General features: G+C 39.9%; 1 protein-coding gene across 1 annotated transcript in view; it reads right to left on the bottom strand.

The window, feature by feature from the left end:
* AOAH (acyloxyacyl hydrolase) overlaps window positions 1–14,758 on the bottom strand; it is a 155,339-nt gene that overhangs the window by 44,254 nt on the left and 96,327 nt on the right. Inside the window, exon 14 of the mRNA XM_072964672.1 lies at window positions 1,010–1,092. Within this exon, the coding sequence (XP_072820773.1) occupies window positions 1,010–1,092 (83 nt within the window). The remainder of the gene's footprint in view (window positions 1–1,009; window positions 1,093–14,758) is intronic.

The following is a 14,758-nucleotide window of genomic DNA, read 5'->3' as shown; positions in this document are numbered from 1 at the left end:
AAAAACTATGTTGTTCTTAGAACACTTATTCTGTGTAGAATATATATTATACAAATTTATTATTTGTAGGTCAGATATTTAGAGAAAACGTGGACTTCTTGGAACATCCGTTAATACTCTTATTGATTAGAGACGGCACAGGGATGGCAAATAGGTTTAACTTCAGGTGTCAGGTCTAATCTGCTGCTGATGACCGTCAGATGTGCTGGGTCGTGAGCACAGGTGGAATCCGAGTGCAGCAGACAAGAGTGCCAAGGCTGATTAGTAACATCTTCCCCGGGCTTAGGGAGATGGAGCAGCACCACACACAAAGTGTTTGCCATCTCTGCACTATGTGTCACCAAGCGTTCCTTGGCAATTCATTAGGCACTAGCCAGGCCACGGTTTATCAATCAGGAGTTTCATCAAAACCCTGTGGCAATGGACTGAACCTGGGTCCAGGGTGGGAGGTGAGGACCCCACGGGTAGGAAGCAAGCCCAGAAGACACAGATGGCTGGGAAACTGATGGAGACCTGGAAGTCATGACCGGACTCTGAAAACACGTTCCTTTCCTTAATGGCTTTGGGCGATTTCAGCCACAAACTTTTAGCTATTTTTCTTAAAACTCCAACCCCAGTAGAAGCGTGGAAGACTTTAAACCACAGGGGAGGGCAGAGTCTCTGCAATGAACTTGATTTTGCTCAGGCCTCGTCCTGCTAATGCTCACTTCAGTCTTGCCCCCTGAGCCTTGATGCCCTGCACCTTGGCCTTCCTAGAACTTTGCTGTTGGCTGACTGCAGTGCCCCTTGGTCTCTCCTCGGCTGCATCTTGTCTTGTTCTCTTCTGCTGTGGGTAAAAAGGCTCTCAGCCCGGCGCCCCTCTCTCAGGAAAGGCAATGCTACTGGAAAGGGAGACTGTGCATTTTATTCTGCATTTTTTACTGTCTAATTCTCAGCTTTGGTGATACTTATGAAATAAAACCAATCATTAAAGGCACATTGATGAAGGTTTAAATGGAATACTACATACCATTTCTGGAAATATTCTGGTAGTCCCTGTGATTGCAGTGGTTTCTTTTCCATAAACGAAGGTAAATAGAGTCTTCTTTAATTCTGAAACAAACATACATGCATATATTTAATGTCGAGATAGTCACATGATGAAGTTCAAAGAAACATGTTTTTATTATGATTTTTTAAAATGTGGTGGAAATGAACTCAGAAAATCAAATCTCTGCAGATAACATTTTCTCTAAACTGTCAATGCATTATTAGGAGTTATTAGAAGAAACAGTCCTACAAAACAGGTTGCACTGATGTGGTAAGATCAAACTTTTTCTTTTTTATGAAGATCTCCAGAGTCATCCCTTTCTAACCTTTTAACCAAGAGTGCTGTAAGTCTCTGGAGCAACTGATCATCTTTACCAACTCCACTATCTTGAATCTGACCACGTCCCTTTTCTTCCTCTGGTTGCTGTGAAGTGGTGGCAGACATTCTTGTTGTCCTTCAGATCCATCTCTCCCCCTTTATCCATTTTAATGGAAGTTTTGGCAGAACATATGTCTGCCCAGAATGATGACAGCTTTACACAGCTTCCCTTGTGCTAGGAGTGGCTACTTCTCTAAGTTCTGGACAATGGGATGGAACTCTCCAGTGACAATTTCTGGAAATATTTCTTAGGAGACAATTGGCAGGTGACTCTTGCTCCTTCTAAGTCCTCTTTCTCCATTCTGCTGCCCACAATAGGAATGCTGCCATCCTGGACTATGGGGATAAGTTCTATACTGGGAAGGCAGAAGAGTGAGCTGTAAGGGCCCTGGATTCCTGAGGACCAGTGGAGTTGAACTTTCATACCAGACCTGGGCTGCACATGTGAGAGAAATAAACACCTCTGTTATCTTATTTAAACCACCCCTATCCTGAGTTTCTCCATTACTTGTCGCTGAATCTGATACTAATGGACACAGATTACAGAGACAAATTTTCAACCAGCATCTGGCTATAACTGCACATATTTTAAGTCACTTTCTTGGCTCTTCTTTGTCCCATCTTTGATTTTCTATCTTCTTTGGCCAAACTTTAATTTAATTTAAATGTAATTTAATGTTATGTTCTTTCTACTTTTATAGGCTTCCTAAAACCCTTTCTGAAATAAGACCAGGTATAAACTAACGAATAATAATTAAACTCAAACATATTCTATTAGTTCCTCAAATGTATTTTATCTTCTCTCCATTATAACTTCATATCTCACAACCTTACATAACTCACCACTTATTTTTAAGTGTTATATAGGTCTTACTTATTATAGTACAGTGCTTGCCAACTGTCTCAGTGCTTCAAAAAGGTAAGCCTGTATCAGCTTTGGGCACTTGGAATGCACTGAAAGTCGTATTCATTTTGAAGTCTGAGAAAACTAATAATAACATATCTGAATAGAAGACCAAGGTCTCAGAGCAATATTTTAATTATGGGATTCTTGCTTTGTGGTAGAATTTCGAGGTGAATGATTTGTTTCACTTTTTAAAAATCAAAGCTACCGATGCACATAGTTTTAAAAATCAAATTCATTTTCCTCGAGTGATGTTTATTGAACCTTATTATGTTCCAGGTACTGGTCCAGGCACCTAGGTCATACCGGTAACTGGAAAAGACAAAGACCCCTGCTCCTGTGTCACTGACATTCTGGCAGGGAAAAAACCCACCAAACATCATGAATAAGCAAATTATAGAGGATGCTAGAAGGTAGTAAATACTATGAAAGCTAGAATTAGAGCGATCAGAGCAGGCCTCGTTGAAAGGGTGAATGTGAGCAAAGACGAGGTGGTGCGCCTTATGGAACCTAATAGTTGAACTATTTATGTCTGTAAGGCTTATAGTGATAAACAGCAATTCACACTTCTCATTCCTCCCCATTTCTCCATTCCCAGAGGCAATTAAGTTCAACCTTATTTGACTGAGTCTTTTCATATTTTCCTCCTTATCTCTAAATAAGGCTACTTCTTGACTTTCAGTCTTTGACATTATCTATTCATTTCCCAGCATCAAGAGGAGGATTTAGCTATTCACAGCTGATCTCTGATTGCCTTTCTTCTCTTCATAATGCTGTCATTTCCCTGGGGTCAACAGCTGCCTTTTGTTTCTTTGCTTAATTTTCTAAGCATTTATCAATTCACCCTTAACTCCTTCTACAGTTGTTTGGTCAACTTTCAATATGCTCTGGAATGTCAGATGGTTTATTAGTTTCATCTTCTTGTGGAAATCTCCCTTGGAGCCTCTTGACCTGCTCGATCTGGACATGTTGCCCTCTTGCCCTGATGCACAACGGAGATCCTTAGAGCTCCCTTCCTCCTCCTCCTGTGGATTCTCTTCACCTCCACCCAACTTCCTGGAAGACCACAATTTTCTTGTTTTTAATGGAGAGTACTTTAAAGTAATGTCTGAAGGACGTGTAGGAAGTAACATTATTTTTTTTTAGCAATTGTATATCAGAAATGTTTTTATTTTTTGACTTGGTGAGGTGTAAGTAGGATGGTGAGGTATTGCCAGTGAGGTATAGGGTGGGCCCAGAAACACAGCTTGCATCATAAGTATAAACATAAATGGGTTAACAGGACTTGCTGGGAAAATTTTCAGGTAAAGGAGTAGTAGTGTTCACTCGGTCCCTGAACTCTCATTATCTCACAGAAAGGTGACTTAGGGCAGAGCTGGACTAGACATATCTGGGACACCCTATGTATTTTTAGGGAAAGCAGGTTCTGGTGTTTGTAAGTCACTGTGTAATAATAGTAACAGATTTCTGGGATAGGCAATGGTTTTGGTTAAAAGGAGGAGTCCCAAACAGGATGAATCAGTTTCTTGCTAAGTACCAAGTGGAAAGAGGAAATGGGCCTCCAGAGTGATCAGTCTGCCTCTCACTGACTGATGTGGCAGATTTAAGATGGCCTCACTATCTGTAACGCCCCTACCCTTAGGTATTGGCTGTCTTGTTACTTCTTTGACACAAAGGTATGATGGAGGTGACACTCTACCAGTTTTGGCCTGGTTTTTAAGCTACCTGGCAACTTTGGTCTCTTGGAGCCCTGATCCACTACCTAAGAAAGTCTGACTATCTCGCTGGAGACACCATGTAAAAAGGCCCTACAGTGGAAGCAACCAAGAGGTTCTTCAATAAGTAAATAGATAAACAAACTGTGGTATATCCATACAATGGACTATTATTCAGTAATAAAAGGAAATGAGCCTTCAAGCCATGAAAAGATGCAGAGAAAGCTTAAATGCACATTACTAAGTAAAAGAAGCCAATCTAATTCTGGAAAAGGCAAAACATGGAGACAGTTAGAAAAAAGCCAGTGATTTCTAAGGGTTGTGAGGAAGCAGCGGGGAACTAACGGCTAGAGCACAGGGGCTTTTTAGGGCAGTGAAATGAATCTGTATGACACAGTAATGGTCGATACATGTCTTTATGCATTTATCAAACCCTGTAGAATGCAGAATGTATGACGCAAAGAGTAAACCCTAATATAAACTATGGACTTTAGTTTAGAATAATGTATCAGTGTTGGCTCTTCATTTATAACAAATGAAAGATGTTAATAATTGGTGGAATTCAGAAGGAGATGAGGGAGTATATGGGAACTTTCTGTATTTTCTGCTCTTTTTTTTTCCCGTAAACCTGAAACTGCTTAAAAATTAAAGTTTATTTTTAAAAAAGCCCTACCCAGAAAGGAAGATGGACCCAGCTAAACGCAGCCTTCTAGTCACCCCTTCCCAGGCACCCCTTCACATGAGTGAAGCCGCCTTGGCCCCTCCAGCCCAGCACTAAGTGAAGAGCATCAAGTGTCCATGGTCAGTGTCACATGGAGAGGAGGACTTGGCCAGCCAAGCTCTGCCTCAGTGCCTGACCCCCCAAACTGTGAGATATGAAGATGGCTTGTCTTAAGCTACTAAATTCTGGAGGACTTTGTTACCCAACAAGAGATAACCAGAACAGATGCTTACAGAATTCTAGATTAAGATCACTTTTCCTCAGAAGTTTGAAGGAATCGACCCATGGGCTCCTGGCCTCCTGGTGGTGTTGTCTGAAGCTGTTCTGTGCCCCAATCCTTCAAGAACCTGAGTAGCATCAAGTGTTCTGAGATGTCACGATGACAGGCTTGGTACATAGTTGTACTTTCATTCAGTGTTGGACATTCGGTGGACCCTTTCAATCTGGACACTCATGTCACTCAGCGCTCAGAGACGTTCTTCAAATATTCCACTGATGATTTCTTCCTTTCTTAGAACTCCTGTTATTTGGATATTGGGTCACCTAGGCTGGTCTTCTAGTTTTTACTAGTTTTTCTGTCCTATTTTCCATCTCTTTGTCTTTTGCTCTATTTTCTGGATAATATCTTCAACTTGATTTTTTAATACTGTGAAAATCATCTTAATGTCACTAGTCTAATTTCCAAGTTATCTTTTTTTTTGTTCTCTTGAATATTTCTTTAATTTTAATATAATGTTTTAATTTCATGAATGTAATACTTATCTTTTTGAGAGTTTTCATTTTAGTGGTTTTTGTTAAGTAGGATATTAATTACAGTTAAAAATTGTTTTTTTCCCTTTAGAAGAAAGTCTCTGTTTTCTTGAAGTTGTTCTTCTCTTTGTTTTCATGTTGTTTTTCACATTTGAGGGTTCTCTCAGATGTCTGGTGTTCTTGAGTCGTTAGATTCTGATTAAAAGTGGAAACTTGGTTGAACCCTCAAAAGCTGATTGGAAAGTGGGCCTGCTGGGTGTGGCTTGTTGTCTATGGTCCTCACTAGATGGTGGGCTGGCTGGGCCTTTCTCAGGGACCCCTCCTGTCAGTGTCTTTGGGGCTTTCCTCGTAGAATGTGCAGATTCCCCAGAGAAGGGTCTTCTAGCCTCTAGCTGGGTTGCCAGCCCTCTGGGGCTGGGGTGGGTGGACCTTAGATTCAGCATGCATGTGTTTTAGTAGGGTGTTCCTCACTTCGCTATGTCTGGTGTCTCCCAGTCCAGAAGCTCTTGATTTTAGCATCTCCAAAGGATAAACTTTGGTCTTACATCAGAATAAGGGGAGGGATTTCAGGTTCTAATTCTTCAGCCATCTTTCAACCAATACTTCTGTTTTAGCTTCACCTCCCTCGAGAGCCATATGGAGCCAACTCCCAAGTCCCTTGGGATTCTGCAGGGTAGACCGGGTTGCCACTCAGCCTTCCCTCCTCCTAACTTAGGATGCAGCTTTCTTTAGCTGACTCAGTCAGTTACCACTTGTCCTTCTGCCTTCCGGTTTCCAGCATTTTGTGGCTATTGGCTCTTCCTGTTCTCTTTGTCCTTGTGGACAAATTCACTTTCTGTCCTATTAGTGGGGCTTCTCCAGGGAGAGAAGTAAATGCTTTGTTCAATCTGCTATCTTACCCAGAAGCCGGAAGTGAATACTTTTTATACTGCATCGTTTACACCCTCTGCCTTGACATTTTTATTGTATTTTGAAAAAGCAGATGGCAAATAGACATTAGATCTAGGTTCAATACTAAAATAATTTCACGGTCAATAAAGAGGGGTCATTTTCCTTGGAGAAAGTAACTGTCACCAATATTTAGCCAGAAATGTATTTTTGATAACTCTACAAATGTAATTTATGTACCAAAATATTGTTTTGCTCCTGACCTGATCCTGGAGAGTAAATAGTGGGGCTAGTAATATTATAGATACACTTAGCCCCACCTTTCATTACAGAAAGAATATAGAAATCTTTATCAACAGGCGAATAGTTCCATTAATATTTCTGACCAGAAAGAGCATCTAGAATTTTGGGATTAATGTTTCGTCCTAAGCACTGGCAACTAGCTCACCTAACCAAAGATACTATTTTCTTTCATCCTCATTATCAATCCATAATCCCTCTTACAAATTTTAGGAATTGAATTTCTCATGGAGCCCTCAGGAATCCTAAGAAGACAGAGGGATCAATACAGTATTTTGGGAAGCCTGTAATGCAATATTTGAGATGCCTATAAACTGAGAAGATGGCTTTATAGATAGTTATCTATATACCAGGTCAGTGGAACTTGAATTAAATTGAGGAAACTGTCAGATTAAGGTTAACTGTGATCACCATTTTGGTTTCAAATCCCCTTTCTTTTGCTCTCCTCTCCCTACTTGGACTCAGGTTTCCCAGTATGATATTTTGTTTCTCCTTTTTTCCTCTCTTGTGCCTCAAAACCCAGTCCTCGGTCCTATAATTTGAGGGGTGCAGAGAAGGAGTCCTTGAAAGTTCTCTTCCTCACACCTTCTCCAGCGTCTAAGGCAGTGGTGTCTTCAACACTGGGAGCAGGCGTGGAAGTACACCACATTAAGTTCCCGATTGTATCAGTACCCTCTGTTGTCGGGCCCGGGAAGTACAGCCGTTTCACCAAGGACTCACCAGTCAGATTTTGATTTCTAACACCAAAATTCAAACCAGATACATTTCAGAATGTCTACTAGTTGCTTTCCCTAATATGGGCTCAGGTTAACACACAAAAACCCACTTTCTCTGAGAGCCTTCTAGTGACCCTTCCCCTGATCCCAATGTCACTATAGCGGAAAGAAAAATGAAAGAGTAAAATTAAGAATAAACCTTAAGAATAATGCAGATAAATTAAAGGGGCTGTTTTAAAACTGAAAAAATCATTACTTCCTATGCTGACTCAAAACAGAACCCACTTGGAGAGAGGCAACAAAACAGCTTCCCCAAAGGCTTAGCATGTCAGAGGTTTTGGGGGTAAACCACATATGATATTATTCACGCAACAGTGATGTATCAGGTCCTGATGAAGTTTCTAAGCCTATTTCTGACTCTCCAAAGCAGCACAGTTAGTGTGGATATAAATTCTGAGTCCCTGTGAAGTTGAAAATTAGGGAATAAGTCACCAAAAAAAGACTGGGGCTTGGAAGCTAGCAACAGGGTGAGTGAGAGACAAATGGTAACACTGGATGCGAAGGGTTAGGACAGGGGAGTGGATTAGGATAGAGTTGCTTAATGTAAAGACTAGACAGGGTTTATTCAGGGACTGCCTCTGCTAGGAGGTTTTAAGAAAGGGGTGGACAGTTCTCTTAACGATGTGGATGGAGGTCAGGCCAGCATGGGGCCAGGGAGATGGAGTAAATAACTTTTAAAATTCCTTCTAGTTCTTTGATACGAGCCACAATCCAGAGCCCTGTGTAACCCCCAACTCACCGCATCACAGAACAACCAAGATTTCAGCCTCAGAGAGAGATAAGCATGCAGAATATGACTCATGTATTCAGAGAGCCTGGCAATGGGCTAATTGTGCAGCGGGTGTGCAGCGGTGAGGATGACTGTAGAGGAGGTCCTAGGAGTTCAGACATGAAAAGATTAGCAAGACAGCATGATAGATTTGGAATCTGGAGCAGCAAAATAGTACAGGGAAATAGACTTCATGGGCATTGTGTTCAATAATTCATGAGCTGCTGGACTCAGACAAGGCTTCTTACCTCTTAAGTTAACCTTCCACTAAGATTCCTTTCTCTGAGCTTGGGGCATTGTCAACTCTCTCCATCCTGACTTTTCTCAGCCTCAGATTTGATTCTAGGCTACTGTATCAGGGTAAATACTAAACTGTGATAAAACTGAGGGATTTAAGGCTGTGGATGCTTATAAATCTGAAAAGATCACTTGTGGCATAGGAGAAGATTGTTTTAATAATCTCAACAGCATTTCTCAAAGGATCCTCTCTGCAACACTAGTTTCTTGAGATGTATCTTTTTCATAAAACACACAGGCACCTTCTACACAGTTCTGTGGTCAAATAAGTTTAGGAAATGTTTCCTCTTACACCTTGGAGATGTACAAAGCTTTTGGGGCTTATTAAAGGCCCTGATAAACCTTACGCTAAATAAACTTGTTTCCCTTTATTCAAACCAGCGTTCCCAAAACTTATTTGACCTAGGAATCTTTAAAAAGATGTGTTTAGTACCTTTTAACCTCTTGTGGAACTAATGTTTCACAGAATGGTTTTTGAAGAATATTGATGAATTATCTCTGTGATCTATATTTGGAGCATTATGAGATGGCCTAAAAGCTCAGATTCAGTCAGTTACAAGAATTCTCCTAGAAAAAATGTGGAGGTTGTTCTTTTAGTTTGATCAATCTAGATTACTCCAGAATTATATCATTCTGGACAGAAATTCACATCAACTAATAACTAATCTATTATTGACCAAATTCATTTGTGTGCAGATTTCTCCTTTGTTTTATTCCTTCTACCTGACTACTGAATTGATAATTTTACTTTAAACTTATTTTCTCCAATTTGTTGTCTGTGCAGTTATTTTAATATTGTGATGAGTTTTGCTAATTTCTTGTGAAACATTTGTTGTAGAACACACTTAAAAGTCCAAGGGCTTAAGTCACACTGATTTATTTTTGCATGCGTCCCGTTATGCAGCTGGTGATTCAATTCTGGCTGTTTATACTCCTCCTCCCTTGTCCCTAACGCTTTCCCTGAAATGTTAATTCCTGCAAATCTGATTTGATTTAGGCAATCTGAGAAACTGCAAGGGAAGGAGGTTTGTAGATTGTACAGCACTCTGCAAATGTAAAGTGATGTCATTATGAACTGATTCGCTAATTCTTTTATTGAGTACCTACTATGGTGCCACACAGCGTTCAGGGGCTGGGGCTACAGAGAGAAGTCAAGCCTCATTCCTGCACTCGAGATGCTCAGAGTCTGGTGTGGGGTGGGTGGAGTGGGGAGACAGTAAACAAACAGTTATGACGAGCGAGTTGACATTGATTTTAAAGGGACAAAATAGGAGCACAGGAGAGAATCAAATAGTCAGAAGGGCGTTAGTATGAAGAGGCCGTCAAAGGAACTGACCCGCTGACTGGTGGTTGTTGAAGCATGAACTGGGGTAACTAGATAAGACAAAGATGAGGATAAATGCCTCTGAAAAATGCTCAAACTCACTAGAAATCAAGAGATTATACATTAGAACAACAATAAAATATCTTGTCTTAGATTGGAAAAAATTAAGAAGACAAGCAATATCTGGTATTGGCAAAGGTGTGGGGAAACAAGTATTCTTATATGATATTTGTGGGAATGTAAATTGGTGTACCCTTTTGGAGGGATTATAAAAAATTCTGATTCAGAAATTTTTTCTAAAGAAATTCTTTTCTAAAGAAATTCTCACATATTCATAAAGAGAACCATGGAAGTTTCATTACAGCATTGTTGGAAATAATGAGGATTTGGAATTAAGCTGACTGTCCATCAAGAGGAGACTAAAATAATCATCCTATGAAATGCCATGCAGAACTGCACAAGAAGGCAAAGTGCTTCAAGAAGTATTGTTAAAGCATGAATTTATAGTATGTTATGCATGGTATGATGTCATTTATGGGGAAACTCCAGCAAAGCATTTATTTCTTTATGTACAAATACACACATGCAGTCACATAGGAAGGGTCTGCAGGAAGCCACACTAAATTGATAACAGGGCTTTCTCCCAGGAAAGGGAATAAAATTGGGGGAGGGCTTTGGCTTTTTACTTTACATACCTCAGTATTTTTGCTAAAATAAAAACACATTCATAATTTGAATAAAAAAATTAAAAAATGAAATTAAAAAATAAGTAAGGTCAAAGGGGACATCATCGCAGTGGAGAGATTTGTCAGTATACGGCCCTCAGGGTCTCCAGATGGTCCTTCCTGCCCCAGGCAGTGCCTCCTCATCTGCATTCCACTCCTTCTTGCCTTGTCTACGACCTGCTCCTTCCCTTATCCACCTTCCTCCCTTTTTGGCTTTCCCTGTGTCTATAAGCATGCTGTAGGATTTCTCAACCAAAAATGTCTCCTTGATCTTTTCTTTCTCACCAGCTATCACCTCACTTCTTTGCTCCTTTTGATGGTAAAACTTGTTCTAAGAGTTGTTTGTCCTCACCTACATTTCCTTCATCACCTATTCTCTCCAGTCAAACTTCCATCTCTGCCCCACTGAAACGTTTCTGGTCAGAGTGGCCCATGATCACCGTCTGGCCGTCTGGACACCCAGTGGTCCTTCTCAGTTCTCATCTTCCCCTGCCTTTAGCGCCAGTTAGCTGATAGGCACTTCTCCTTTGGAAACACTTTCTTCACCTGGCCTCTGGGACACAAAATGTCTCCAGCTTTCCTTCCCCTTTGAGGGCTGTTCCTTCTCTTCCCAAACCTCTATGTATTGATGTCTCCTAGACACTGTCTTCAGCCACATTTCTTTTCCATACTCACTCCTTGGAATAGAAGGTCTCCATTTTTTGCTCTCAGGACCACTTTATGTTCTTAAAATTACTGAGGAAGCCAGAGAGCTTTTGTTTATGAGAGTTAATAGTTGTCAAGATTTAAGTACTGAAAATTAAAACTTAGAAATTTGGAAGATCATTTAATTATTAATTCATTGAAAGTAAAAATAATAAATCCATTACATGTTAACATAAATGACATATTTGTGCTCTGGAAAAAAATATATTTTCCAACCCCTCTCCCAATTAGTGAGAAAAAAGGCATCATTTTACCATTTTGCAAATTTCTTTACTATCTGGCTTAATAGAAGACCAGCAGCTGGACTCTCATATCTGCTTCTGCATTAAGTCTGTTGTGATATGTTGTTTTGATGGAATTATGTGAAGAAAATCTTGTCTTAAACATGTATGTAGGAGGAAAAGGGAGGAAGATTTTAATACCCTTTTTAGATCACAATGGATAGTCTTCTTTGATTCTACACCAAAACTCAGCAAGTGGCTGTTTCTTAAAGACTGATTAGTTTCAATATGGAATCTGAAATTATATCAGTGAACTTTTTGCACCATGTTACATTCAAATGCATTGATCTGTGTTGTATTTCGATTGGCTCTTTCATCCATGCATGATTTCATATGTCACACCCTGGCCATTTAGAAAACATTGTTTCACTGAGTTATGCAGATATTCCAGATGTTGACAGATCTTATTATGCAATATTGAAAAAGCATACTCGTTGTTAGCATAATGTATCTCATTAGAAAGATCTTTGAATATTAGGAAGCCGTCAAGTTCATAGTAGAGGATACAACTTTCCAAGAATTCTAAATTTTATTTGAAAGCTCAAATTTTATGATTAGCAACCAATACTGTCAGTTGTTTTCCTTGAAGTGACAAGCTCATGTCATTTGTTTTGGATATAACATAATATCTGTCATTAATTCAAGCCTACATAACTATAATCTGTTTTCCAGTCTTTTTAAGGAAAAAGAGCTGTTTCATGGGCGGAGGGTACAGCTCAGTGGTAGAGCGTGTGCTTAGCATGCACAAGGTCCTGGGTTCAGTCCCCAGTATTGCCTTTACAAAATAAATAAACAAACCTAACTACTGCCCCCCCGCCAAGATATTCCATGAAAAACACGAATTCAGCTCTCTACTCACAAGTGCTTTTCCTTAGGACAACCATCATATTTTGCCTTGCAGCAGCAGAAGTGCCTACTTCCCATTTCATCAGATGAAATTATTAAAAACCATGTACTTCAATAAAATTAAATAATTTGTTTTTCTGCTTCCTAGGTGACATTTTCAAGGGAAGATGTCCCCTCTGAGGTTAAATCCAGGAGTGTGTGGAGGGACAAACCACAGTGACTACTGATTCAGTTTGGCGACACTGCTTTGATTCATGCTCAGGCGTCGGCAGTTTTACCCACCATTGCTTTTCCCCATCAGTTTAAATGGCTACACAGTGCAAAAGGCAGCTATTGTTTTAGCACTGTTGTGAAAGTAGCATCGTTTTTATCTTGTCGACCCCCTGAAAGGGCCTAGAGATCCATCTCTAGGGGTCCATGGACCACACTTGGAGAATCACTGGTGTAGACTATATCCCACTCCAGTCAGACTCACCCAACCTCAAATGACCAACTCTCTGGCTAATTATTTGCTTTGCAAAGTATAATTATAAGGTGGCTAATCATTTGCAATTACATCACATGTAATTTTTGAATAATGGATTTAATAAGGTTATTAAGCCCATTAGTGCTTCGTACTTACATATCTTTTTTATTTTCTTTTTAAACAGGAAATTAGGTTAGCAGATCTTAGCTGCAAATCCCTTCTCTCCAATTTTCTGTTTTTAATGCCCCAAGTGACTTGGTTTGGAGTTATACACTGCTTTTCGAAATTGCTCTTTCATATAATGTCCACTGGATTGGAAAGAATAGATAACCTTTAACACTCAGATTCTAGGACACCTCTCATCAAAAATATGTGTTTAAATGTCCTTGAATAGCATTACTGTGCCACTTGTAACAATGGCTTTGTCTATTTCTTTCTAAGCGTTTGCTCTGTTTCTGGCTCAAAATAGAAAATTTAAGTCAGAGGCAGAGGGAACAACAATAACTCTAGAAAATTCCATCTAGTCTGTACCCACTTATGTTGACCCAAGATGTCACTCTTATCTCTCTAGCTTGATGTGGTAACTTCACTAATTGTTTCTGGTTCTTTTGGCTTTCATGACTTTTTTAATGGCTAACTGCAGCTTCTTACTTTTTTTTTTTTGTCTTGAAGTGTAATTGTTGCCCTGCTCGTCCTCCCAGCCCAGTCTGCCTTCCAGTTTTGAGGGACTTGTCCACCACGTAGTCCTGGCACGTAGAACTCCACTGACGAGATCAATTCCTGGCCCCACTTCCAGAAGGGGATTTGGTTAACCATAAATGCTCAGGTTAGATTCCAGTTTTGGGTTCCAGTGGTTATTTTTGTTAGAGATTTGAAGCCACCTATTTCCCTCTCTGGGGGTTTCTTGGAAGAAACAGCATGCATAAAGGACAATAAAGGAGGACCGCTTTAATTCATAGCTGGTCAAACATCCAATGCAGGGCTTACTCTGCATGAGCTTAGTTTTTATTGAATGGTGTTCCTGACCCTAGAAAAACATGGTTCCTAGAACATTTCAGGCTTTGATCCATAAATTGAGCTGTATCTTTTCTCAAGGCACAGCTTGTTAAGGGGTGGAGAAAAGCATATTTGGTGGGGAGAAGAAGGAGCATCTCTCCCCTTAACTTTCCCCTAATGCTTCTAAATCAAGCAGCATCATAAAGTAGGACATGGACTTTTACATTATGTGATCCTATAACAACTAAACTTGAACGTTGGAGAGAACCTCAGCGATTGCCAGGTACAACGCAGCTTCATCATATGAATGAGATCTAGGGGTGCTAACTATTCCGCCTGGTGCCACACATAGCCAGAACCCTTTCACCTGTGAACACAGTCTTCCTCCTACTCCACCGCATGGACTCACAGTGCTCTGGAATTTTAGATGTTGCTTTTTTTTCCTTCCAGTTTTACTGAGATGTAATTACACACATCACTGTGTAAGTTTAAGGTGTATAACATAATGATCTGCCTTACATACATCATGAAATAATTACCACAATAAGTATAGTGAACATCTATCATCTCATATAGATACAACATAAAAAACTTTTTTCCTTGTGCTGAGAACTCTCAGGGTTTACTCTCTTAATAACTTTCATAGATAAAGTACAGCAGTGTTAATTAATCTATCATTTTGTACATCACATCCCTAATACTTATTTACCTTGTAACAGTAAGTTTGTACCTTTGTACCTTTTGATTGCCTTCATCCAATTCCCTCCTTCCTCCCCACCTCTGGTAACAACAAATCTGATCTTTTTCTATGAGTTTTTTTTTTTGAAATACAATTGATCTTCAACACTATGTTAGTTCCTGGTATGCAACATAGTGATTCGATATCT

This window comes from Vicugna pacos, chromosome 7 (genome assembly GCF_048564905.1).
Source record: "Vicugna pacos chromosome 7, VicPac4, whole genome shotgun sequence".
Classification (NCBI taxonomy): domain Eukaryota; kingdom Metazoa; phylum Chordata; class Mammalia; order Artiodactyla; family Camelidae; genus Vicugna; species Vicugna pacos.
The sequence above is the reverse complement of the archived record's forward strand: the minus strand, read 5'-3'. Positions and strand labels throughout refer to the sequence as shown.